Source organism: Anopheles merus, chromosome 2R (assembly GCF_017562075.2).
Source record: "Anopheles merus strain MAF chromosome 2R, AmerM5.1, whole genome shotgun sequence".
NCBI lineage: Eukaryota > Metazoa > Arthropoda > Insecta > Diptera > Culicidae > Anopheles > Anopheles merus.
In genome coordinates, this window is record NC_054082.1 from 39,824,291 (window position 1) to 39,847,790 (window position 23,500).

Sequence of the window (23,500 nt, forward strand, 5' to 3'; positions counted from 1 at the left end):
GGGTGAACACGATGGGAAAAGTTTTCGGCAAGATTGTTTGTCAACTGCCTGCATGTTGGTCCTCAAACCGATTTTAAATTAGACCTGTGTCCGCCTACCCCCGGCTCTCTGTTCACTAATTTATTCCTGTGCAAAAACGAACGGCAACGTAAAACAATTGCAAACTACCGGCTGCCCGTGCCTGGAGAGGAATTACAAACAATAAGTGTGACAAGTGAAAATGGGAGTCGGCAATGAGCGTGGCACGGGTATGGGGCGCAAGGTTTGCTGAAATTGTTACTTCTTGCGCAAGGTTGCTTCCGGTTTGTGTAACCTTTCTTCATTCGTGGGACAGAATGTGGGAAGGCAACGCGATGCCGACTGCCACAAAATTCATGACTCACACAATTTTAAAGCATTGACAGCAATGGTTTTGGGTAAAGAGCAGAAAAACAATGAGTTGTAAATGATTAACCAGCAGCGAGAAAAAAAGTACACAAACACCCAACACTCCATCCCTTCTTTTTCGCCATCCAGCAAAAGGAAAACCTCCAAACGGTACGAAAACATTAGGACAACTTTTAATGAGTTTCGCTGGAACGGAACCCAACGAGAGATAGGGAAAGAAGTAGATAGAAAAAAAAAACAGAGCACGGGAGAGAGAGGGAGAAAGAGACGGAGCTTCATTCGTCCTTATATTTTCGCGGTTAAGGGACGTCATTGTAAAAAGAACAATTGATTTCTTTCTTTTTTTGCGGTAAGCGGTCCTTTTGCCCTTAATCCACCCCGCAACGGTGACAGGCGCGTGACACATCTCCGTGAGTAATGATCGACCGTTTGGAAAGGACCATTTGCTAAGGAGAGCGCAATCTATTTGCAACAGCAAAATGAGGTTGCGCTACAGCCACCGGCCACCTTGTGACCTTAAAATTGACACAGCGAACAAAAAAATAAGGGAAGTTTCCGTTCTTCATCGGTTTCGGGAAAGTTAATTGCGCGGGTTGTCCCAGTTTTTCCGTGTCTATGTTTGAGGAATCACGTTGGCACTTGACACTGAGATGCTGCACAAAAATAACGGTACAACAGGACACAGAGGCTACGTTTTGTTGGCGTTTCGGTGGTGCTGTTGTAGTGACATAGAGCAGACCAAATACACCTATTTTAAGGAGAGGGGGTTGCTTATGACTGTGTCGCGATGATGATCATAAATCTTGTATACTCGAAAAGTTCGTTTCTTGGAAATAAAACCGACCCGTGGCACCGTGTTTCGACGCCGCGAGAATACACAATCCATCCCACCAACGGAATGGCCACCGGAAAACATAAAACAAACACGATTGCGATTAGATACCGGTGACAGGCGGGAAAGGACGATAAATTCAAACGCTCCGTTTGACTGCGCATTGTCACAGCGCGCGCTCGTGGCCTGAGCCATTGTTTTAAGCTCGCTTTACCACTCGAAACACAGTTTCGGGTGTTTGTGTGGTGGAGGAAACACCCATGCCCGGTGGGCCGTGCCGCAACGCAAGCGTTCCGATAGTTGATCCGCTCACTGTCAGGCGTCAAGCGAAGCCGCCGGTTCGATTCGGCTCCCAAGCAAAACGGTGGGTAAAGTTTCCTCCGTGCGATACACATTTAACTAATACTTTTTCCCCCATTTCACATCCAATTCCGGCAGGGGTGGTGGTAGAAGGTAAGAAAGCTTGCTACAAATAGAGTGAAAACAAGATTTATGAGCTCCCCTCAAGTTGAAAGGCCCATTTAGACGTTTTGGGCGATCCCCGTCGCAATGTCCACCCGGTCCGCACTGGTCCGCCCCAGTGGCATTTCGGCTACAGGCGTGTCCTGGACCCTTAAAACGGATGTCAAAAGGATCAGGACGAAAACAAAACGACGTGTTTGTGTGAAGCGCCAGTTAAAGTATTTCCGATTCACTACACGACATCTACGCACACACACACACATCCAATACGTTCGCCAAAAATAAAGAATGATCTGGGTCTATCGGTAAAGCCAGGCCACTTGTGCCATCCGCTTGTCACCTCAACCGGTGGCACATTGACTGGAGGCAATCGGGCGGAAGCAGACATTCCCACCATAAGGAGAAGCTTAACAAAACACGAGTTCTTCCGTGTTAAAATCGTACACAACACTTTGATTCTGACGTTCTTCTCGCGGAAACAGATACACAGACACAAACGGGTGAAAAGCAGAGACAAACGAGGGGGACAGATCGTTTGACTAATCTTTTTATTGCTCGTTTTGAATCTTGAATCTTGTTTCTAGGGCAGCGCCCACGTGAAACGTGAGCAGGACATGCCTGGACATAATGCAGGGTAATTTACGCTTATTTTTCTCACAACTAGGTGTAGCTATGGCTTAAGTGTTTGATGGAGGGTTTTTTTTTTTTTGGGGGGCTAGGAAACTGGTATTGCTGCAATTACGGCACAGCTCGCGTTTCAGTTTGGGTGAGTGATTAAATTGTCTTCAAATGCCAAGGCATGGAGTGATCCATCATGGCATTCGTTTTGGTTTTTGAGGAGGATGGTATGATGCTTAGTTAAGTTGTGCTTTTTTTTATTATCTAACTTTCATTGTTTTTACTTCTTAGTTCTTCTTCCATATATCCTTCAATAGTGTGTTTTGTTGATGCGATGCTTTAATGTTAATCTCTTTTTGTCACTAGTGCTACACTAATAGCTTTCTGAACTGCGTTACCTCTCTAAGTGATTAATGTTATGTCTTTTTTTTATGCTGCAGTCGAATTAGCGAACGATTATCGTTCCTTTTGTAAAATAATTCAAACGCACTGATACTTGATGAGATTGATTCTGTTGAATTCATTAATCTTCTTTCTCAGAGTTACGCCTGACGAGGCTCAGGGATAAACTGGAACAGCTACAAAGCTATACTGGCTACGGCATAAATGAATTGGATTTTTTGCCTATCAATTTATTACTTAGCACAGCTTAAAACAATTATTTTTTTTGAATTCCGAATGAAGCTTAAAACAAGTGCAATGATAGGAAAAAATATCTGTTTTTCATTCACTAGGAACGGCCTTGCCGCATTTCGTTAAATAAATTAAGATTGAAAGTAAACAATTTTGTATAGGATTATTTCGTACAGAAACTCGGTTTTATACCGTTATGATTCAAATAACGGACAGCTTCAAATTCCGAACCATCAGCATGTTTTTTTTTATTGAAATTCTTCAGTCCCTGGCCATACCGATTTTTAATTTAAATTATTTCAAAATGTATCTGACTCCTTAGTAGGCCCTGATGCCACAGTAAATACATAATTCCTGAGGGTCAGTTCACCACCAGAGGCATTCTTAGCAATTCAAACCAACGCCAGTGTTATTCAACCAACGCCAGTGTTATTACGATAATTCCTATTAATCGCATCTAGGTGCATTGAAATTGTAGGGATTCAGATGGGATCGGAATCAAGCTAATCGAAATCGATCTAAATTTCAGCTTATCTAGAGCTAAGATAGATGTAACTAAAGTTACGTTAGGAAGTAAGAAAGAATAAACTGTCTCTTTGATCGACAAACCACCGAGTAGTACGGTTGACTGTGTGAAGCTCCCATAAAATACATCGGAATCTATTCTGGAAGTAGTCATCAACGTGATAACAACAGTGTCTTTTCATGTTATGCTTTGAATTTCATTAAATCACATGTTTAATTCTGTTCGAAATTCGAAGGAAGATTTTTTTTTTATCAATTCCGGACAACCGAAGTAAATTGTGATTTAATTATATAAAAATATGTGTTTAGACAGTGATAATAACAAGAAAACAACGATATTTGATGATGTATGTGACAAATGCATTGATGGCCGTAGGATAAAGACCGTCAATTCGCGTAGCAGTTCTTCGGCTCTATTCATCTACGAGTACAAGAGAAAAACGGCACCGAAACCCCGTTGCATTTAAGGCCGTCGTTCTGTCGGTCTAGGAGGACTCCTTCACTCAGAATTGAGTGTTTGAAACTTAAAATAAGTTAAAAACTAAAAAGTTATAGAGCGAATTGGAAGAGTATGGACCAAATTTTGAGGCTGTCCACAATTTGAATCAAAACATCCGTAATTTGAAGCATGAGCTCGAAACTGTCCGTAATATGAATCAAAATTTCGTTGCAGTGTTATGATATATTGCAATGTTTAGAGTAAATCTATTTAAAATCTTTATTTTTTTCTCAAGTTAAGAAGGTTTGCTTTAGTTAAGGGAGCCTTATAGAGGTGGGACCAATTAAAATTTAATTAGTTAGAAAATATCAATGCCAAAAATGCCTTCAGTGTCCTTAATTCCTAGCAATACGGTAATCTAAGGGAGTGATAGCCATCATGATCACATGAATTTTCATCACAGGAGAAAAAAAAGCGCGAAACTTGTACACGGCAAAGCAAAAATTCTACATTGCCTAATTGCAGGCGCATAACAAAATTCGTAAAAGTTCAAATCTTGGAACGTAGGCAGTCGATTTCCATTACCATTTTAATTAGTAACATAGATAACCAATGTAATTGTTTTCAGCTACTAAAAACCAATATTTTGTTTTGTTTTTTTTTTTCTTTTTGCTATTAAGGTGTTTTTTTTTTCTTCATTTTATTAGAATACTATTTATAAATGGCTACAGCCACAAGAAATCATATGGGTTATTGATCGGTCAAGACCTGCTTAAACCTCTAATGGCCTACCTATCTATGATTGATTGGTGTACATATGGCAAGATAACCAGTGCTACGTACGACGATGGGAAGGTTCTTCTGGCACGAGATTTGCACCCATTATAGGCATACGAGTACATCACCGAACCAGCTCCCATACACTGCTAAACATTACTGTTTTTAAGCGTTTTTTATGAACTGTTTGGGTAGTAATTTCTTCTTCTTCTTATTTGGGGGCTTGCCGCTCAGTGACTTACTGATTGCACATAGCAGGATAGTCAGTCGGAAATAAAATGTATCTTTACTATCCTTATATTGTTAACATATTTTAACATTTTTTCATTTATTATTATCACAAAACATTTCCGTTTAGTTCGTAAATTTGCCATGGTTGTTGGTGTCCCGTGGCACAAGGTGAATCATAATCTTAATACCTTCGCCTTGCGATGCTACCCGGAAAGCCTCGTGCACGTCCTGCAGATCGAAGTGGTGCGATACTAGCGGCTTCACGTCAACATACCCACTCGCTACGATTTCCAATGCGGCAGGATAACTGTTAAAATGAAATGCAAATTACAATTAAACATTCGCCATCGCACCTCCCCCAAACACGCCGATCAAAACTCACTCATGATTGTAACGCATCGCAGCGGTGATTTCGATTTCCCGCGAAATTGCATCCACCATCGGCAGCTGAGCGTCCTTATTGCCTAGCCCCACCAAACAGATGCGGCCCGCATTTCTGGTCGCCTTGATCGCCACTCGCATGCCGGGCTGCGAGCCGGTACACTCGAGCACCCGATCGGCTGGCCCGCCCAAGATCTCGTGTATCCGCTTCACCAGGTCCTCCTCGGTGTCCTCCTTCCGGATACCGATCACGCCCGTAACACCAAGCTTCTTGGCGACCTCTAACCGATGCTGGGCATGCTCCAGGTCAAGAATGACCGTGCGCGTCGCACCCATCGCCTTGGCAGCGATCAAGCACACCAGCCCGATCGGTCCGGCACCGAAGATGATCACGCGCTGCCCTAGACGAATGTCCGCCCGCCGTCCCGCATACACGGCAACGGCCAACGGTTCCAGCAGTGCGCCCTCCTCCATCGTCACATGATCCGGCAGCTTGAAGCAACAGTCCGCGTACTGCGCATAGTAGTTCGAGCAGTTGCCATCGTGCTTCTGCGTCGTACAATGCTTCCCATCCAAACAGATGTTATACTTGCCCACCTTGCATAGATCACACGTACGGCAGCCGGCCGCCGGCTCGATCGCGACCCGATCGCCCACCTTTAGGTGCGTCACGGCACTTCCCACCTTGCGCACTACACCGGCCGACTCGTGGCCGAGCACGATCGGTTTGACGAGCCGCTGCGCACCGAAACCACCATCCTTCAGGAAATGGATGTCCGTCCCACAAATGCCACAGGTATCAACCTCCACCACGACCTCGTTGAACGCCGGCTCCGGTATGGGACGCTCGTCCAGCCGCAGATCGTTGGGACCGTACACGGTTGCGGCAAGATTTTTGTTCGGTGCCATCGTAGCGGACTCTCTTGGCGTAAATGAACTGGCGCGTGGCCGCGTAGCACACCGGCTTATATAGACGTACGTACGGGTGTTACGCATAAGCATGTTTGCGTACCACGACCGTGCGCTTGACGTTGATAGGCTCGTAATCTAACGCGATCAAACGATGCGATAAAGCGCAGCACCAATACCCACAGCGATGCTGGTGCGCTATCAGCGCGAAGCAAAGCAGTTTGGTGAGATCAATTAGAAGGTGTCATCACGATAATGGTTTATATATATTTAGTTTAAAAGAAGATTTCAACCCCCATGTTTTTATTAAAACCATCTAAGACCGCTTAAATGTATTGTCCACAATCGCATCTCTTCTCAGTTTACGAACTTCTTAGGATTGTTGCTATCGCGCGGAGTCAGGTGCACCATCACCTTCAATCCTTCCCCAGCGGCGGCCACCCGGAAGGCTTCGTTAACGTCTTTCAAGCCAAAATGGTGCGACACCAGCGGCTTCACATCCACATACCCACTGGACACGATTTCTAGCGCAGCCGGATAGCTAAAAGTACAACAAAACAGTGCATCATTACCAAATCGCTCCATCGCAAACTACCGCCAGCATGCTCACTCCCCAACTCACTCATGATTGTACCGCATTACGGTAATGATTTGAATTTCGCGCGAAATTGCATCCACCATCGGCAGCTGCACCTCTTCATTGCCCAAACCCACCAAACACACAATGCCGGCGTTGCGTGTCGCCCTGATGGACGTACGCATGCCCGGCTCGGAACCGGTGCACTCCAGCGCACGATCCGCCGGTCCACCCAGCGCCTCCTGTATGCGCTTCACCAGCTCATCCTCACTATCCTGCTCGCCAATCGGTATGACGGCCGTAGCGCCAAGCTTCTTGGCCGCTTCCAACCGCACGCTGGCGCGGGCCAGATCGAGCACTACCGTTCGGGTAGCGCCCATCGCTTTCGCCACCACCAGCGAGATCAGCCCGATCGGTCCGGCACCGAAAATAACGACCCGGTTGCCCAGCCGAATGTCCGCCCGCCGACCCGCATACACCCCAACGGCCAACGGCTCGAGCAGTGCGCCCTCCTCCATCGTCACGTGATCCGGCAGCTTGAAGCAACAGTCCGCATAGTGCGAGAAGAAGTTCGAGCAGTTGCCATCGTGGTTCTTCGTCGGACAGTGCTTCCCGTTCAGGCAGATGTTGTACTTGCCCACCTTGCACAGATCGCACGTACGGCAGCCGGCCGCCGGCTCGATCGCGACCCGATCGCCCACCTTCAGGTGCGTCACGGCACTGCCCACCTTGCGCACTACACCGGCCGACTCGTGGCCGAGCACCAGCGGACGGATCAGCTTCTGATCGCCGAAGCCACCCTCCTTCAGGAAGTGCACATCCGTACCGCAAATGCCACAGCTGTCCACCTCGAGCACGACCTCGTTGAAGGCGGGCTCGGGCATTGCGATCGGCACCAGGCGCAGATCGTCCCGCCCATAGCAAACGGCGGCCATATTCTGTTGCGTTGGTGCCATGTTGTCTTTTGGGGGCTAGCTGCTGCTGCACAATCTTCACGCAAACACGAAACCGTTACTGACTGGTTTTGGCATGCACGGTGTGATCTTTTATATTCAGTTTCGGTGCCAAAAATCTCCCCCACACCATCGATGCGCATGGCGCAGGGTCAAAGATTATTACCAATTCATGCCAAATTATCCTTCCCGCTGTCAATAGTGCATCGGTAATGGAGTTATGATTTGGCACCCGAACCTGCACAGTGGCAAAAAGAAACCCCACGAGGGGACAGCTTTAATCAGCGTCTACTATCATCCGCGAAATACTCTTTCGGACATTATCATTTATTGTTTACAGCTCTGTTCGTACCCAGTCATCTTCCATGCCCATATTGTTCTTGCCAAATCTTTATAGCCTAAAAATATTGACCTCGGCTCGATTTGCATTCAAGAGCTGCTTTGTTTTTCCACGCTGTCCATTTAACGTAAAAGTACACTGTTTCCTAGCTTTTACGGCGACTTAAAAGGTTATCTAATCGGCCGTGTACGTTACATGCTTGATGGACAGTAATCAGAACCAACCGAGAGAAGCTGTCGATACGTCAACATCGCTGGGGTGCCATACCTCCAACGGCTCCAACTGCTACTGATAGCGATAATGCTATTTTCAGCTTCGCCTGCCATCAAACACCATGACTAGTTTAAACTGGCGGCATTAGACGCGCTCTCGCGATCGTTGTTGGTGTCGTGCGCTACAGGGGAACCGAATGCCTACAGATTGTGGCAAGACGCAGCAGTAGTAGCGGCAGCAGGCGATGGCAAAACAGCCACCCTATCGGGCCAATCAAATTACCCCCAATGATTGTTCACAGACAGACAAACGCAGTCGATGGAGGGGGCTGACTTCTCTTGCAATGCAATCTTGCCTTTTGTCCCTGCCCTGTCATTAGCATCGGAGCAACTAGGCCTAGTCGATGCAGATGATATAGCGGGAGAACAGGACACTGGGTCAGGGATGCACCCGTTAACGATGCAATACAAATCTCTGGCTGAACGGACCGGACATCATGCAATACAACGTGCTGTGGGGCTGAGGAGGATCACGGGTTCTTTCTGATGTCACGTTTGATTCATAAAAGCAAAACACTGCGACTGTGCAAATACTATAAAGATTTATTGACGCAGCTCTTCGCCCCACTGCCGAGCGGGACGTTCCAGAAACGATGCCTACACCTTTCGTAGTGGATTGTTTTTGTTCCTTGGTTGGCAGTGGATCATGACCTTGACTGCACCGTCCAGCCCGTACCGGGCCGCATTGAACGCTTGGTCCGATTCCTGCAGCTCGTAATGATGCGTGATCAGCTGGAGTGCATCGATCGTACCGTTCGCTACCATCGCGAGCGCTGCTGGATAGCAGTTGGCGTACCGAAACGCCGTCCGGATGTCAATCTCACGCACCAGGGCCGTCGTTATCGGGACACGCTGCTGTATGGCTCCGATGCCAACCAGCGTCACCACACCGCCCGGTACGGTAGCTTCAATACCCAGCTGTACGCACGCTTCCGCCCCCGTGCACTCGATGCTAATGTCTGGTGCAGTACCGAGCAGCGCATGAATGCGCTTCACGATCTCATCCTGCGTATCGTGTCCGCTAACCGCCAGCGTTGCATCGGCCCCGAGTGTCTTGGCCAGCTCGAGCTTCCGCTCCACCAGATCGATGACGCACACCTTGGCCGCACCCATCGCTTTCGCTACCAGCAGCGTAACGAGCCCGATCGGTCCGGCACCGAGCACCAGCACCGTGCTGCCAATCCCGACACCACCCCGGCGGCAACAGTGCACGCCCACGGCAAGCGGTTCCAGCAGGGCGCCCTCCTCCATCGTCACATTCGCCGGCAGCTTAAAGCAGCAGTCGGCCGCGTGCGTGTAGTAGTTGCACAAATTGCCATGCCCCGTAGTCGCACAGTAAACACCCTGCGGGCAGATATTGTACCGGCCGGCCTTACAGTGCCGGCAAGTGCGACAGCCAATCGCGGGTTCAATGGCGACTCGATCACCCACCTGCAGGCTGGTTACGTCTGCTCCAACGGCCACCACCACACCGGACGATTCGTGGCCGAGCACCAGCTTGTCCTTTAGTTTGTAGTCGCCGAATCCTCCGTGCGACACGTAGTGCACGTCCGAGCCGCAGATGCCCACACAGTCCATCTCGAGCAGGACCTCATGATCGCGCGGCCGTGGCATGGGGATTTCTTCCTGCACAAAATCGATGAAATGATCGAAAGCTCGTCAGTACGTGCCTACCCGCTGCTGCCAGCGCTGCACTCACTCACCACACGAAAGTCTTCGACGCCGTGTACCACGCCGGCAAGATTTGTAACTTTCCGCTGTGCCATTTCCGACCGATTCTGCTTCTGCTACTGCTGATTAATGCTGCGCTCGTTCGTTCGATCGCGCTACGATCGGTAGCCCTCGCTAATGTACACTAAAGCATCCGAATCATCTCGCGGCGGTTTATGTATCGCGCCGACAAATGCAAACTACTCGCTGCACATTGTCGGTGGTAATCGTTGTAAAGAAAAACACTGCCGATGCCGCAAAGCGTCCCCCGCTCACGATTAATGCACTAAAGATCAAGCCGAGTCACGTGAAACGGTAATCAGCATGCTTAAAACGATGCACATTAATCACCGTACTACCAGAGCGCATTCGTCAATCAAATTGGGGTTTTATTGGATCGATTGTTTCAATGAATGTTGTTAGATTATTATTAATAGCATATCGTGATTAAATTTATTTAGTTCGTTAGTTCAGTTGCTAATTTAAACTTGAAAAGCAACAAAGAAAATGGATGTGAAATTCGTCCAGGTTGAGAGTTTCTATACGTTATACTCATAGGAATTAAATTCAATTACTAAATAAAGACACGGCGGTCCCGTGGTACAGTCGTCAACTCGAATGACTCAATAACATGCCCGTCGTGGGTTCAAGCCTAGAATGGACCGTCCCCCCGTAGTCAAGCTTGCGGGTTGCGTGGTAATGAATTAAGACTCGAAAGCCTGTATTGACCGGGCATGTCCGCGTAGGACGTTACGCCAAATGGAAGAAGAAGAAGTAAATAAAGAAAACATGTTCATTCGGTGCATGTTACATACCCCCCCCCCCCCCCCTTGTAGGAGAGTTAGTGCTTCGTATGGGGGCACGGTCTATTCAAGACTTTTGAACACATTGAGGGGATGTTGTTAAGTCGTACGAGTTGACAAGTGTACCACCAGACCGGACCTAACTGGAACTGGGGCATTATTGTGTAGAAAATTGGAGGAAAAATTAGAAACATAGATACTCAAATAACACCAAAATTAAAGATCTAAACACAGTTAAATTTCTATAAGGTGAATTCTCAAGGTCGTATCCAATAAGAAAGAGTCCAAAATAATGCCAAATTTATAATAACTTTGCAAATTTCGTACAGCTTTATTTACAAATAAAAGATAAAATGAAGTGCAACAATGGATTTGGATGTGACATGAATTAATAAATTTCGTCTATTTGTTACTTATTAGAAATCGAATTAGATAAATACAATCTTATTAGATGCACATTTTCAATGAGAAGAAATATAAGTATTTCATCAACAATAAAGAATTTCCATTAACAGAGCCATATTTTTTTTTGTTTTTTGGCCTTAAAAATAATGTCCATGATACAGCGATATCTCGCGATATCGATATACCGCGTAACTCGGGATCACGTTGTTACTCCATACGACAGAAACGCACTAGATGAAACAACGGTCAAGAGCATAGCCTAATCATGTCAACAAACTTCAGCTGTTGTGTAAACAAGCGAAGTTAGAAAGTGCCGTGCGCTCCGCATTTTTTTATCAATATCCATTTATCTGTTAGTTTTTTTACATTTAAAGGTAAAATCCGTTTGATGATAAGTTGCATAGAGAATGTTGTTGAAATGAGATAAGAATTAACGCTTTTCGATCAAGAATGATGTTTTGTTTAGATTTGATGTGAACTGTAAAGTGTTAGTGCACTTGTGTGTATGATAAAAAGCATAATGTTATTTACACTTTTTTAGGTCTTAATAACATTCAGATCAATCCACTTTATTTGCTCAGAATCCCTGCCGCATTTCTCGCCCATTCTGCGCTCAAGGTGAATCCTGCGTTTGTACGTCCTCTATGCCCTATCGAAGCGGTGAAGTACTACAAACACAAATAACAACTGGCATGCCATCACAAACCGTTCTCATTGAACGTACCCGGCACTGCTTCCTTTTCCAGCTCAGCTTCATCGCCGGGACCCGTACAAACAGTTGCGCTATCGACAGCTCACTCATACAGAGCTGCTAGCTAATAAAAACACCCATTAAACGGTACCTTCCGCCCGGGAGAGATAAAGCAAGACGACTCGGTAGGGGTCCGTTTCAGTTGCGTTTTAAAGTCGGGACGAACAGCGCTGCACTGTGCGAGCAAGATTAGTACGTTTGCGATGGCCAATAAGAGCGACAATCTGACAGCGGTGCTGTACGGCATTGAGGATCTGCGCCTGGAGCAGCGTCCCATTCCGGTGCCGAAAGATGACGGTAAGTTCTTTGCTGTGCTTCAATAGTGACCTTTAAGTTAACCTAGGTCACTTTTTTAGAGGTACTGCTGGAGATGGACGTCGTCGGAATATGTGGCTCGGATGTGCACTATCTAGTCAAGGGACGGATCGGTGATTTTATCGTGAAAAAACCCATGGTCATAGGTCATGAAGCGGCCGGTGTGGTGTCCAAGGTGGGCTCGAAGGTGAAGCATCTGCGGGTCGGTGATCGCGTTGCGATCGAGCCTGGCTACGGTTGTCGCACGTGCGAATACTGCAAGGGTGGTTCGTACAACCTCTGTGCGGAGATGATCTTCTGTGCCACCCCGCCGTACGATGGCAACCTTACCCGGTACTTTGCCCATCCGGCCGACTTTTGCTACAAACTGCCCGACCACGTGACCATGGAAGAGGGTGCCCTGCTGGAGCCGCTTTCGGTCGGTGTGCATGCGTGTCGGCGGGCAAACGTTGGGCTCGGTTCGCAGGTGTTAATTCTTGGAGCGGGACCGATCGGTCTGGTGACGTTGATAGTGGCCAAAGCGATGGGTGCGGGCAAAGTGCTCGTTACCGATCTGCTCCAGAACCGGCTGGACGTGGCGAAGGAGCTGGGTGCTGATGAAACGCTAGCCATACCGAAGGACGCTACGGAGGCTGAGCTGGTGAAGATCATACACGAGCGCATGGGCGGTGCGCCGGATAAAACGATCGACTGTAGTGGGGCGGAATCGACGGCCCGGCTTATGATCCTGGCCACCAAATCGGGCGGTGTTGGTGTGATGGTGGGCATGGGCGCATCCGAGGTAAAGTTGCCTCTAGTCAACGCACTTGCCCGAGAGGTCGATATACGAGGCGTGTTCCGGTACTGCAATGAGTAAGTGATGATAGTGGTGATCGTTCTTTTCTTTATGGAAATTAATTCGTCTTTCTTTAACAGCTACCCTGTCGCTTTAAGCCTGGTGGCCAGTGGTAAGGTGAATGTGAAGCGGCTCATTACGCATCATTTCAACATCGAAGATACGGCCAAAGCGTTCCACACGACTCGCCACGGCGTCGATGGTGCAATAAAGGTTATGATCCATGTACAACCGAAAGATAAAAATAATCCGAAATAGATAAGTATGATGGAATATAGAGGCAAACAAAGTGTAAAAGGCTTATACAGAACATGCAAATAAATTGCACTTAGCATATAATTGTAAAAGAGAGTTCGAATGAAATTTTGACTTGAGTTGAAGGCATATTTTAGAAACAAATGGTAATAAATTTAATGAGAAGAAATTTTTTTTATTAAAACGATTGATATTTTTCAAAATCCGTCACACCCAACGTGACAGTCATCTCCGCACAAATTCCAACCACTAGGCACTCGAACAACTGTCATAACAAACCACCAGCGCCATTTGTTTACATTTAATTTTAGGGGTTGTTTCGTAGAAAAATAAGGTCCACGTCCGGAATTAAGCGAAAATTACCCCAACCAACACCATGAACGTGATACAATCCAACATCTCCACCACGATCAGGAGTTTCAATATTTCCGACGATATTCGAATAGAGGTAAAAAAGTTCCGCACCAATGCGAGCATCGACGAGGTGGATATTGAGGACGACGAGGATGATATTTGTAAGCAGAAGAAGATAATTTGTATCAAAATGTAAGTTTCGTTAACAATACTACTCCTAAACATCCACTTCCAGCCATCATACAGAAGATTCACAAAACGTTCGCCGATCCGCACAGTACGACATTCGATCCGGCCACACTGAAATCGATTATCGCACGGCTGGACAACATTGAGAAGAAGTTGGAAAACATCGTATACATGAACCAGCAGGCAGATTCGCTTGAAGCGGCCGCACGACAGCAGCAAGCCGGAATTGTAAATCTACCACCATCCAGCGGTGGAGTTATTGTTGGCAGCAGTGGGGATGAAGGATTGGAGCTGAAGCTGGAATCTCTTGATTCCGACAGTGAGCTGATCGGAGAATTCATCGAGCAGGATGAACTGAAGCTGGTAGAGTTCCCCATCAACCGGATCGAGGAGCTGAAAGAGCTGGAAGAATCCATCACGACCGATCAGGAGTCATTTGTGTCGTTTGTAAGTTTCGTGTCGTTGATTTAAGTCTCGCTGTGGGTCATCTAGGTAGCAGGAGCTTAATATTTTCTTTCGCGACAGGTCAACTTCATAGGCGCCACCGTGCAAAAGTACAACCGGAATCTGGAACTCGTGCTGAAAGATTTCATCACAGAATCGTTGATCAATGAGCTCGGCTACAGCACGACCAAAGAATCGATGCTGTCGTTCTACATCTTCAACCAGTTGCTTTACGGTGAGTGCAGTGCTACCCTACCTTCCTTATGAACTTGTTTGCATAATGCTCTCTATGATCTTTTGCAGATATCTGGAAAAATGAATACTCCACCATTAATGACTACAACAACAAGCTGAAGAATATCGTCATAAAGACACAGAATCGATTTTTGCGAATGAACAAAAACAAGAAATAAAACAATAAAGCGTATACGTACTTACAATTTAGTCATATGTGGCCACGAGTCTCCAAACCCGTTAAAGAGTCGAACACTTTCCACCAAAGTCTTGCGAATGTAACATTTGCGCCTGAAGATCTATGTATGTTGAAATTATAAATCCAATCGTTTGATTTTTTTCCACATTTTTTACTGTCTAGTTTTTTTTATTATTCAACGACTTTGGTGTGTTTCTGTTTTTGTGTTCTGTATGTATAATTCCTTTCTTTGGATATATCCTTCACTCGCACACACCAAGCCAAACCACATTGCGTCCGATCCTTTTTGACGATAACAGCTCGCGCGAGTAGTTGCCCCATCGATTTTCTTTTTTTTTATTAAACTTCAATTTGCACACGATGCAATACTGAATATTACTGTGCCATTGCAGCTGCAACAACTGTTACTGCAAATCGAATGACTTTCGCATAGCGACAGATGAACGAACGGTGATGGCTGGCGATCCGCGGAGAGTTCGTGTGTTGAGTTTCTTAAAATTACTGGCATTCGAAGCATTCGTGTTTGAAGTTGAGTGTTGACGAAGACAGCCATCCCTAATAGACGATATTAAAGTACGAGTACGAGAGTTTGCGGAACAGGATGATGTTGATGGGAAGCTAACAATTAGGATAAGGTAAGGACAACAGAGAGGGGAAAAGGGCGATGCAGTGGTGAGGGTTTACTGCACTCCCAGCTTCTTTTTCAGCGACTCCGGCATCTCTGGCGGGGGTGGGCGGGGGATGGAGAGGGCAACCTTCACACCGTCGTAGATGAACCACTGCAGGGCGGTCAGCGTACCGATCATGATGATACGCGGCATCAGACCGTTCCACATGCCCATGAAGCCGAGCTGCTTGGCCACATCGATAGCGGACGATCCCTTGGCCTGGTTCAGCTTGGACACGACCACGTCGGCCGGATGGGAAACGATAGCGCAGAACACACCGGCAATGTAGCCGGCAGCGAACGTCACAATCAGCTGCTCACCCTTCGAGCACTGGTCGCGTGGCTTCGGCACGACGTAACTGTTGGGGAAAGAGAGCTCGTTTCATAAATTCCATTTCAACCGCATGCACCGTTATCAAACACTCACGCATAGAGCAATTCAACAGTCTTCTCGAAGCAGGCGAACTTCATCATGGTGTACGGGATCTGACGGCACCACAGCGGAACCAGACCCTTGTAGAACGCCATGATGCCCTCCTCGCCCATCATCTTCGGCATCGCTTCACGCATATTGCTGGCGAATCCGGGCATGGTCTGGATCTTGACCTTGGCCGCCTCGAACGGCGACAGAGCCATGTCGGCGAAGAATTCGGCCGAGGCGGATGCGCCCAGATACAGCCAGGTACGGTACAGGTAGGCATTCTCCTCGCCCAGCATGTTGGCGTACTGCACCTTGAACACCTCATACAGACCGAACTTGAAGGCACCCTGGGGAGGTGGAAAGAGGAATAGTACAGTTTTGTAGGGCAACAGAAGCAAGTAGGCGATGAACGCTGCTGATAAGCAATGGAAGGGAATGTCATCGCAAGATCACACTTAATGCACAATTACAACAAAGCGCACAATGTGACACTCGTGTGCTAAGTCTATTAGCATTCCATTATCTGAAATGCGACCGCAAAATGCCACGTGCGTGTATGTGTGTCTTGTATGTCATCCCAAAGTGATCCGCCCTGACAATGATGGAAGTAAAATGCAAACCGCTACAAATGATCCCGCGCCATCATTACCTGTGCCGAGTAGCCGAAGAACGTGGGGGCCCATCCCTTCACCAGACCGCGGGCACCATCCTCGGCCAGCGTAAGCTTGAAGCCGTGGAACACGTTCTTGTACTTGGCCTGGTCGACCTGCAGCCGGCACTTGACCAGATCGAGCGGCACGACGAAGGTGTGGGTGGAGCCGCAGGAAATGATACCGCCGAGACCGCACAGCAGGAAGAACTTGGTCGAACCGAACTCGACCTCATCGGTGGCGGCGGCCGCAATGGAGCGGCCACGGACCGGGGCGACGGTACCGGCATCACACTGTGCCTTCGTGAACGGCGTCTTGAAGGGCGAATTACGCGCAGCGTCCAGTAGTGCGGTGAACATGATGCTTGAGGGACTGCTTTCGTTTGCTTCGTTTCACTCGGATATTAACTGAAAGCGTTCAATTAAGAAAAAGGCATTTATTATAAACTAGGTTGACTGCTGCTTTTCGGATCGGACTAAGGTTTGCGCCAATTATGTAAGCTGTCCCTGGCTGTCCCTGGTTCCGACACCTTAAACCGTCAAACCGAAGAGAGACCGTCGAAGAGGACGTCAGAGCATAAACAAAACCCCATTCTAACCATCCTCCTTCCCTATCACAAAAGACACGGCTCTACCGACACACTTGAAGGTTCAATGTTGCATAATGACCTCCTTTTCTTCGGTTCGGACGTTGGTCGTAAAAATAGTTGTAACCGTAACACAAACGCGGCAACACAACGAAGCTGTAATGCAAAGCTCTTTGAACGACACCGGGGCCACAGCCTGCACAATGTGGATCAGTGCATCATCAATGATTAAGAGGAGGGGGAGGATGTGAATCGATTGTCTAATTGGTGCCAAAGAGAAATACTATCGCTATCGGCACCTGAACCTTCTTCGCTGCACGTGCTTCTTTTTTTTTTTAATTGGCCGCGTGGGGAGCCACATGCCTCCGCTTCGTGCAATTGGGAAACGGACCACCGAACGCTCGAGCACGGCTAACCGGGATAGCTGCTTTCTTTTGTCCAAGTTCAAGAACAGCCCGTTTCGAAACTGCTTGCCAGCGTAACATGTGGGGGGATGACGTAGACGTAGAGGGGACGCGCGCGACGACGAGTAGGACGAGAGGACAGTAGTGTGTCTAAAATTAAATTTCGCTCCACGCGAAGAAGCAACAAGCAGCGACATTGGCGCACACAAGTTGGGTCGCAAGCAGCATCCACACGTCTTCACGTCTCGTTGTTTCCCCTCCCCGTTTTGCGCGCCACCTCGTGCGCTTGCTTGATGTAATCTCGTTTCTTTTTTTCTTATCCAGCAAAGGTGCAAACTAATGCACACGTTTACTTATTCATTGCTCAGCGATGCAGTTTCAACCGTCTATGGCCCGACCGTTCGGTTCGGTTGGTTATCGGGTGTGATACGGCAGTATTTTTCAAATCCTTCCTTCGATTACATAACCTCAAGCGGATTCCACTGAACGTTCGTCTTGGCGCTGCAGCCGGATTGGATAAACGAAATGGGGTAGTAGTTTATATTGGGGGAGTATTAGCATTAGAAACTATTTGTTCCGTAAAGCACACCCGGCTTGGTGGACGTATTCTTTTTCCCTCTTGCGTGAAGTGGTTTTGCACACAGCCTCAGGCAACCCTCCTATCGAAAAGAATGATCTACAAAATAAACTTCAACACACTGCACACCTCTTTTTTTCGCACACGCAACTTGCTGCCCTCTATCACAATTTTGGCCCGCCGCACCTTTTCTTCACCACTGCAAACGAGATCGAACAATTTGCCCGCTTTCTGTTCTGTACTGTCTGACTGATGGTGTCCCCCTTGACTTTACCTTCAATTGCCGTCGCCTGCTGCGATGCGAGATCTTTCCGTGCTACGGTCGCTCTGAGCCGCGGTTTCGTTCAGCTAATGTACTCTGGCTAGAGCTGGCGCTGCTTGCTACTCGCCCCACACACCGCTCCACCGGGGAGGATGTACGTACATTCGATCCCTTCTTTCCTGTCTCTCCTTGCCATATGTATGGGCGGAGGGGGGGGGGGGGGGCAGTTTATTGTACGTGTGTGCGTGTTTGTGAAAGCATTCACGAGCGGATCTCCCGCGGATCGCCTTTTTTGCTTCCGAATGGGAAAATTCTGCGAGCACCCTCCTGCAAAAAGAAAGAGAGAAAGAAAGAGACGAGCGTAAATGAGCAGCATCAAACAGTAGTGAGAAGGATTTAGGAGAAGATTTGAGCATTACTGTGAGAGCAAATTGTATCCCTTTCTGACCCACTAATCGAGAAACTGAACACTCCTCCCTCCCTCCCTCTTACGTTCCTCTCGCAGGGCAACCGTCGTCATGTGATTCGTAGTACGTACCTTACCGTACTCAACGGTGGTGACGTTTTGCTCTCCGCGACTTTTCACACTTCACAGCAAGAGGGCCAAGAGTCGAATGAGACGAATTGATGACGTCACAGTGGAAACAGAGTACGCTTTCGGTTTTATCAGCTGATGAAGGACAGAGACGCCGTTCTTGGCTCGACCTTTCTACTTACCAAATCTTCTTCATTTTCATTGATTTCTAGGGAATTTTTTGTTGCCTATTTTGTAACTTTTACATAAGGGTAGCGCAAAAACAACACTCTCTCAACACCCCCAGCTTACACGTTCACTTCAGCTTTGCTTCCCAAGCGAAATTAGAGCGAATTATTCGAACATTTCTCACAATATAGAACAAACACGGGACATTTGGGTTATGGGTTTACTAATCGTAGCGTAATTCACACGACGGCTTCAAGGACTTTATTTACGATGATGCTGTGACACTTTAAAGGGTAGCGCACAAATGCTTAAACTAGCTCGGCGGCGGCAACTGCCCATACACACACACGTACACACACACACACATAGCTCGGGTTGTTTAAGCACGCGATCACACACATGTACCGGCCATATTGCATCTTACGTGGCCGTCATTGCTGTTGCAAAAAAAACATTATCATTAGCACCGGAACACACTGCTGGCATTACTTCCATCCGTTTCGGGTTTTCACAAAATATCATTCGGTTGATGGAACATTCCGATTCAATACCTATTTCGCTCTTCTTCTCGCGCGTGCACCTTTTCACAAAAACACTCCAATTGCCGGGCCGGGGAATGCAATAAATATTACTAATTCGTTCCTGTTTTAGCAGCGCGCATGAAGCCACTTTTACAACAGTGCTGCACACCATCATCACAAACAAATGCTTCGACTTCCTTTCACCCGTGGCGCTAGAATTACTCTACGTTCAGCTTCTTTTTCAGCGACTCCGGCATCTCTGGCGGGGGTGGGCGGGGGATGGAGAGGGCAACCTTCACACCGTCGTAGATGAACCACTGCAGGGCGGTCAGCGTACCGATCATGATGATACGCGGCGTCAGACCGTTCCACATGCCCATGAAGCCGAGCTGCTTGGCCACATCGATCGCGGACGATCCCTTGGCCTGGTTCAGCTTGGACACGACCACGTCGGCCGGATGGGACACCACGGCACAGAACACACCGGCAATGTAGCCGGCAGCGAATGTCACAATCAGCTGCTCACCCTTCGAGCACTGGTCGCGTGGCTTCGGCACGACATGCCTGCACAGAACGTGGACAAAGAAGAGAAACAAAAACACAAAGTGAATTACATAAAGTGATGCTCGGGCCAAACAATGGCACAAAAACGCCAGTACGTACTTGTACAACAGCTCGACGGTCTTCTCGAAGCAGGCGAACTTCATCATGGTGTACGGGATCTGACGGCACCACAGCGGAACCAGTCCCTTGTAGAACGCCATAACGCCCTCCTCGCCCATCATCTTCGGCATGGCCTGGCGCATCGTGTTGGCGTATCCGGGCATGGTCTGGATCTTGACCTTGGCCGCCTCCAGCGGGGCCAGCGCAATGTCGGCGAAGAATTCGGCCGAGGCGGAAGCGCCCAGATACACCCAGGTACGGTACAGATAGGCATTCTCCTCGCCGATCATGTCAGCGTACTTGATTTTGAACACCTCATACAGACCGAACTTGAAGGCACCCTGGGGAAGTGGACGAATTATAAACGAAAGTGAGTATTACTTGTAGAATCGATTGGAATACTGTTAAAGATTAAATAGAAGTCCAATTTATTATTTTGAATTTGTTTAACTTCTCACATCAACAAAACATTACAGGGTGTTCCAGGCGTTCTCATAGTTGTGGTACGCTACCTTGACTCTTTCTTACAGGAAGTGAACTTCATATGATGGAAATTGGACTCTATGGAATCTTTTTTGGACAGGCTCCCTGTAAATTCCTATTGGATTTGTCCTACAAGGGTGCTATAGTGTCCAATTCACAATATATTAAGTTCATTTTACGTAAATAGCAGTCAATAAAGTATCCCACAGCTATGAGAACTCCCTGAAATTATTAAATAATAATGATTTGCAGCGTACCACCACAAAGTCAATTGCCACTCTAATTTAACAAAAACAGCAACATTTGTGTCGTAGAGTGCTTGTATCATAAAAACTTAATTGTTACGGAACGAATCCTTTGCAAAGTTTGCATTATTGATTTTCAAGTTCCACCGCGCTCCGTAAGAAAAACGTGCATCGCAAAAACACACAGTACCGTACACAGTGCATTACGTAACGAGACACGACGGCACACGTTTGTGTATACGTTGAACCGCCTCAAAGCCAGTTCAATTACTCAGCCAACATTGTGCAGCACAGAGCGTAGTGTAGAATGTTTAGAACTCACAACAGACTAAATGATCTCATATGAAGCACGTCGTGCTGGTTGCATTAGAAGTGTTTCCCACCCTGCACGTATTACCGCTTCGCGAGGTAGTCACATGGTTTCTCACCCTCTAAAAAACTGCAGCATTTTGTACAAGCTTGTCTTCCAAAAAAGGTCACGGACAGTTTATTAAAACGCGTTCACGTGGGACCTGCCAGACAGATAAGTGCAACCGCGTGCCCCACACCATAGCCCCTTATCATCCGCTATCCATCTTGAGGAACTTACCTGGGCCGAGTAGCCGAAGAATGTCGGTGCCCATCCCTTGGCCAGACCGCGCGCACCCTCCTCCGCGATGGTGACCTTGAATCCGTGGAACAGATTCTTGTACTTGGCCTGGTTGACCTGCAGCCGGCACTTGACCAGATCGAGCGGTACGACGGCGGTGTGGGTGATACCGCACGACAGGATACCTCCGACCGCACACAGGCCGAAGAATTCATTCGAGCCGAACTCAACCTCGCGGCTGGCGGCTGCCTGAACGGAACGGCCCGGCACTACCGCCTTCTCGGTACCGTCATCACAGTGCACGCGTGTGAACGGTGTGCGGAAGGGCGAGTTCCGTGCGGCTTCCAGCAGTCCGGCAAACATGGTGGAATGAATCTTTTATCCTTGCGACACCTGGAAGTGGGTAAACAAGGGCAGAAATGGATTAGTTTTCTTTTAGTTCCTGCAACGCTTCGAAGTGTATTAAATCGATATCAGCAGGGTCTGGAGACATTACGACATCAGTTGAAGTTGAAGAGGAACGATGTTCTATGGACAGCAGAAGCGGCCAGCGACGCAGCCACGTTTGCGATAAGATAAGATTGGAAGACCTTTAAAACAACGTTTCTTCGACCGTGCGATTATATAAAAACTAAATTCCAATTTAGCAAAAACAATCCTTTTTCTTGCGTTAAAGGTGATTGCTTTTACTAACTGAATTAATTAAAAGAGTGGAAAATTAGTATGAGAATTTGAAAGATGTTAATTTTTAAGTGAATATACCGATACTAATTATTGCAAACCATCCTTTTCGAGTGGACATTCCAGCTTCCAACTTTTCGATCTCGTTATATAACCAGACAAAAAGTCGCATTATGTCGTAAGCGCCTCGCTCATGACTGGGAAACTTTAAAGCTTGCCGAAATAAGGGTTTTGCAAAATCCCCCCTCCCTTAAGCCAGCTTCACGCAACTCTAATCACAATAGGAGTTGGAATCTTTGCGTTCGTTCACACTTCGGGAGAAACATTCAAAGCACACACACGCACAATTATCACCTCCGGAGGGTGTCAAATGGAACCGGTGTGCACGGCCTTCCATCCCGGAGAGAGTGCGTCACGGCCTTCCACGAAACACTACAGGAGTGAAAGAGAGCTTCTGTCACGTGGAAGGGACCTGCGTAGAGCATCGGCGGAACATTCTAGACATTGCGTGAAAACTTGAACTGGTTATTCCTCCATCATATAGGGAAAAGGGAACTATTGCCCCATAAACAACAGGCGGAACAGTATATTCGACCCAATTACCAGATGGGAGCTTAATTAACCATACAAAAACACTAAGATTAAAATTTGACTAAGGATGGCCTTGAAGCACACTTTGCACACTCAATTGCCGCACCTCTTCGTTGCCCCAAAAGCAACTACTGCACTTTAATAATCGTTCTACACACTCCATCACTTCATTTGCTAATGTCAGCTTTAAATAGAAAGAATAAACTTTGAGTACAGTTTATTTCTGGTGCACAAACTTACCGGCTCAGTCAGGCAGACGACAAGCTGCAGAAATGGCTGGCTTTCGATTGAGACAGCTTTGACCGCTTTTCGTTGCTTCTTCTTCCGTTGACAGGCTGGAGAATCCAGCGGAGCGAATTCCCGGTGAACAAAATTCGACAATGCCTACGTCACGCACGATAGCAAAACAATTGTTCTTTGTTCAACCATAATTCCATCCAAAACATGCACCTTTCTTGTATATAAACATAAAAAATATCTATGATTCATCGTTTAAATACATAGAGGCTGAGCAGCATGTATAAAATTAAAATTTTAATAAAAAAAATAACATATTTTTGACCAGATTAATCCATGTCGCCCATAATGCGACAGCTTTTTCGCTCAATCAATCAAACTAGTGATGGG

General features: G+C 47.3%; 7 protein-coding genes across 9 annotated transcripts; 2 read left to right on the forward strand and 5 right to left on the reverse strand.

Moving 5' to 3' along the window:
* Positions 1–4,971: 4,971 nt before the first annotated feature.
* On the reverse strand, positions 4,972–6,241 carry LOC121589423 (sorbitol dehydrogenase-like). The gene is made up of 2 exons (XM_041908345.1): positions 5,287–6,241; positions 4,972–5,211 (listed from the first exon to the last, which is right to left on the reverse strand). The coding sequence occupies exons 1-2, from the start codon at positions 6,192–6,194 to the stop codon at positions 5,028–5,030; spliced, it is 1,092 nt and encodes a 363-aa protein (XP_041764279.1). The 5' UTR covers positions 6,195–6,241; the 3' UTR covers positions 4,972–5,027.
* Positions 6,242–6,480: 239 nt separating this feature from the next.
* LOC121589424 (sorbitol dehydrogenase-like) lies at positions 6,481–7,805 on the reverse strand. The gene is made up of 2 exons (XM_041908346.1): positions 6,817–7,805; positions 6,481–6,735 (listed from the first exon to the last, which is right to left on the reverse strand). Exons 1-2 carry the CDS (start codon positions 7,725–7,727, stop codon positions 6,552–6,554), a joined length of 1,095 nt encoding a protein of 364 aa, XP_041764280.1. The 5' UTR covers positions 7,728–7,805; the 3' UTR covers positions 6,481–6,551.
* Positions 7,806–8,859: 1,054 nt separating this feature from the next.
* Positions 8,860–10,214, reverse strand: LOC121588327 (sorbitol dehydrogenase-like). Its single transcript, XM_041906115.1, has 2 exons — positions 10,040–10,214; positions 8,860–9,962 (listed from the first exon to the last, which is right to left on the reverse strand). The coding sequence occupies exons 1-2, from the start codon at positions 10,100–10,102 to the stop codon at positions 8,934–8,936; spliced, it is 1,092 nt and encodes a 363-aa protein (XP_041762049.1). The 5' UTR covers positions 10,103–10,214; the 3' UTR covers positions 8,860–8,933.
* Positions 10,215–11,914: 1,700 nt separating this feature from the next.
* LOC121603684 (sorbitol dehydrogenase-like) lies at positions 11,915–13,506 on the forward strand. Its single transcript, XM_041932772.1, has 3 exons — positions 11,915–12,302; positions 12,362–13,172; positions 13,236–13,506. The coding sequence occupies exons 1-3, from the start codon at positions 12,209–12,211 to the stop codon at positions 13,411–13,413; spliced, it is 1,083 nt and encodes a 360-aa protein (XP_041788706.1). The 5' UTR covers positions 11,915–12,208; the 3' UTR covers positions 13,414–13,506.
* Positions 13,507–13,682: 176 nt separating this feature from the next.
* LOC121603687 lies at positions 13,683–14,977 on the forward strand. The gene is made up of 4 exons (XM_041932778.1): positions 13,683–13,925; positions 14,000–14,400; positions 14,479–14,632; positions 14,701–14,977. The coding sequence occupies exons 1-4, from the start codon at positions 13,787–13,789 to the stop codon at positions 14,808–14,810; spliced, it is 804 nt and encodes a 267-aa protein (XP_041788712.1). The 5' UTR covers positions 13,683–13,786; the 3' UTR covers positions 14,811–14,977.
* LOC121603686 (phosphate carrier protein, mitochondrial-like) lies at positions 14,978–18,522 on the reverse strand. Of its 3 annotated transcripts, none has more exons than XM_041932774.1 (4): positions 18,410–18,522; positions 16,568–16,975; positions 15,925–16,265; positions 14,978–15,856 (listed from the first exon to the last, which is right to left on the reverse strand). In XM_041932774.1, the coding sequence occupies exons 2-4, from the start codon at positions 16,925–16,927 to the stop codon at positions 15,511–15,513; spliced, it is 1,047 nt and encodes a 348-aa protein (XP_041788708.1). In that variant the 5' UTR covers positions 16,928–16,975; positions 18,410–18,522; the 3' UTR covers positions 14,978–15,510. The 3 variants fall into 3 exon arrangements, with proteins under 3 accessions (XP_041788708.1, XP_041788709.1, XP_041788710.1); XM_041932775.1 differs by lacking the exon at positions 18,410–18,522 and adding an exon at positions 18,265–18,365; XM_041932776.1 differs by lacking the exon at positions 18,410–18,522 and adding an exon at positions 18,322–18,346.
* Positions 18,523–19,312: 790 nt separating this feature from the next.
* LOC121603685 (phosphate carrier protein, mitochondrial-like) lies at positions 19,313–23,224 on the reverse strand. Its single transcript, XM_041932773.1, has 4 exons — positions 23,114–23,224; positions 21,602–21,994; positions 20,285–20,625; positions 19,313–20,185 (listed from the first exon to the last, which is right to left on the reverse strand). Exons 2-4 carry the CDS (start codon positions 21,962–21,964, stop codon positions 19,840–19,842), a joined length of 1,050 nt encoding a protein of 349 aa, XP_041788707.1. The 5' UTR covers positions 21,965–21,994; positions 23,114–23,224; the 3' UTR covers positions 19,313–19,839.
* Positions 23,225–23,500: the final 276 nt, after the last annotated feature.

Excerpts from the sequence above, each read along its gene's own strand:
- LOC121589423 (XM_041908345.1), bottom strand. The coding sequence starts at position 6,194 with ATGGCACCGAACAAAAATCTTGCCGCAACCGTGTACGGTCCCAACGAT. Across the intron at positions 5,212-5,286 it reads GCGATGCGTTACAATCATGA|TTATCCTGCCGCATTGGAAA; the intron begins GTGAGTTTTGAT and ends TCATTTTAACAG.
- LOC121589424 (XM_041908346.1), bottom strand. The coding sequence starts at position 7,727 with ATGGCACCAACGCAACAGAATATGGCCGCCGTTTGCTATGGGCGGGAC. Across the intron at positions 6,736-6,816 it reads GTAATGCGGTACAATCATGA|CTATCCGGCTGCGCTAGAAA; the intron begins GTGAGTTGGGGA and ends TTGTACTTTTAG.
- LOC121588327 (XM_041906115.1), bottom strand. The coding sequence starts at position 10,102 with ATGGCACAGCGGAAAGTTACAAATCTTGCCGGCGTGGTACACGGCGTC. Across the intron at positions 9,963-10,039 it reads GCGTCGAAGACTTTCGTGTG|GAAGAAATCCCCATGCCACG; the intron begins GTGAGTGAGTGC and ends GATTTTGTGCAG.
- LOC121603684 (XM_041932772.1), top strand. The coding sequence starts at position 12,209 with ATGGCCAATAAGAGCGACAATCTGACAGCGGTGCTGTACGGCATTGAG. Across the intron at positions 12,303-12,361 it reads TCCGGTGCCGAAAGATGACG|AGGTACTGCTGGAGATGGAC; the intron begins GTAAGTTCTTTG and ends TCACTTTTTTAG. Across the intron at positions 13,173-13,235 it reads GTGTTCCGGTACTGCAATGA|CTACCCTGTCGCTTTAAGCC; the intron begins GTAAGTGATGAT and ends TTTCTTTAACAG.
- LOC121603687 (XM_041932778.1), top strand. The coding sequence starts at position 13,787 with ATGAACGTGATACAATCCAACATCTCCACCACGATCAGGAGTTTCAAT. Across the intron at positions 14,401-14,478 it reads AGGAGTCATTTGTGTCGTTT|GTCAACTTCATAGGCGCCAC; the intron begins GTAAGTTTCGTG and ends CTTTCGCGACAG. Across the intron at positions 14,633-14,700 it reads CTTCAACCAGTTGCTTTACG|ATATCTGGAAAAATGAATAC; the intron begins GTGAGTGCAGTG and ends GATCTTTTGCAG.
- LOC121603686 (XM_041932774.1), bottom strand. The coding sequence starts at position 16,927 with ATGTTCACCGCACTACTGGACGCTGCGCGTAATTCGCCCTTCAAGACG. Across the intron at positions 16,266-16,567 it reads TCTTCGGCTACTCGGCACAG|GGTGCCTTCAAGTTCGGTCT; the intron begins GTAATGATGGCG and ends CCACCTCCCCAG. Across the intron at positions 15,857-15,924 it reads ACTGTTGAATTGCTCTATGC|TTACGTCGTGCCGAAGCCAC; the intron begins GTGAGTGTTTGA and ends TTTCCCCAACAG.
- LOC121603685 (XM_041932773.1), bottom strand. The coding sequence starts at position 21,964 with ATGTTTGCCGGACTGCTGGAAGCCGCACGGAACTCGCCCTTCCGCACA. Across the intron at positions 20,626-21,601 it reads TCTTCGGCTACTCGGCCCAG|GGTGCCTTCAAGTTCGGTCT; the intron begins GTAAGTTCCTCA and ends CCACTTCCCCAG. Across the intron at positions 20,186-20,284 it reads ACCGTCGAGCTGTTGTACAA|GCATGTCGTGCCGAAGCCAC; the intron begins GTACGTACTGGC and ends CGTTCTGTGCAG.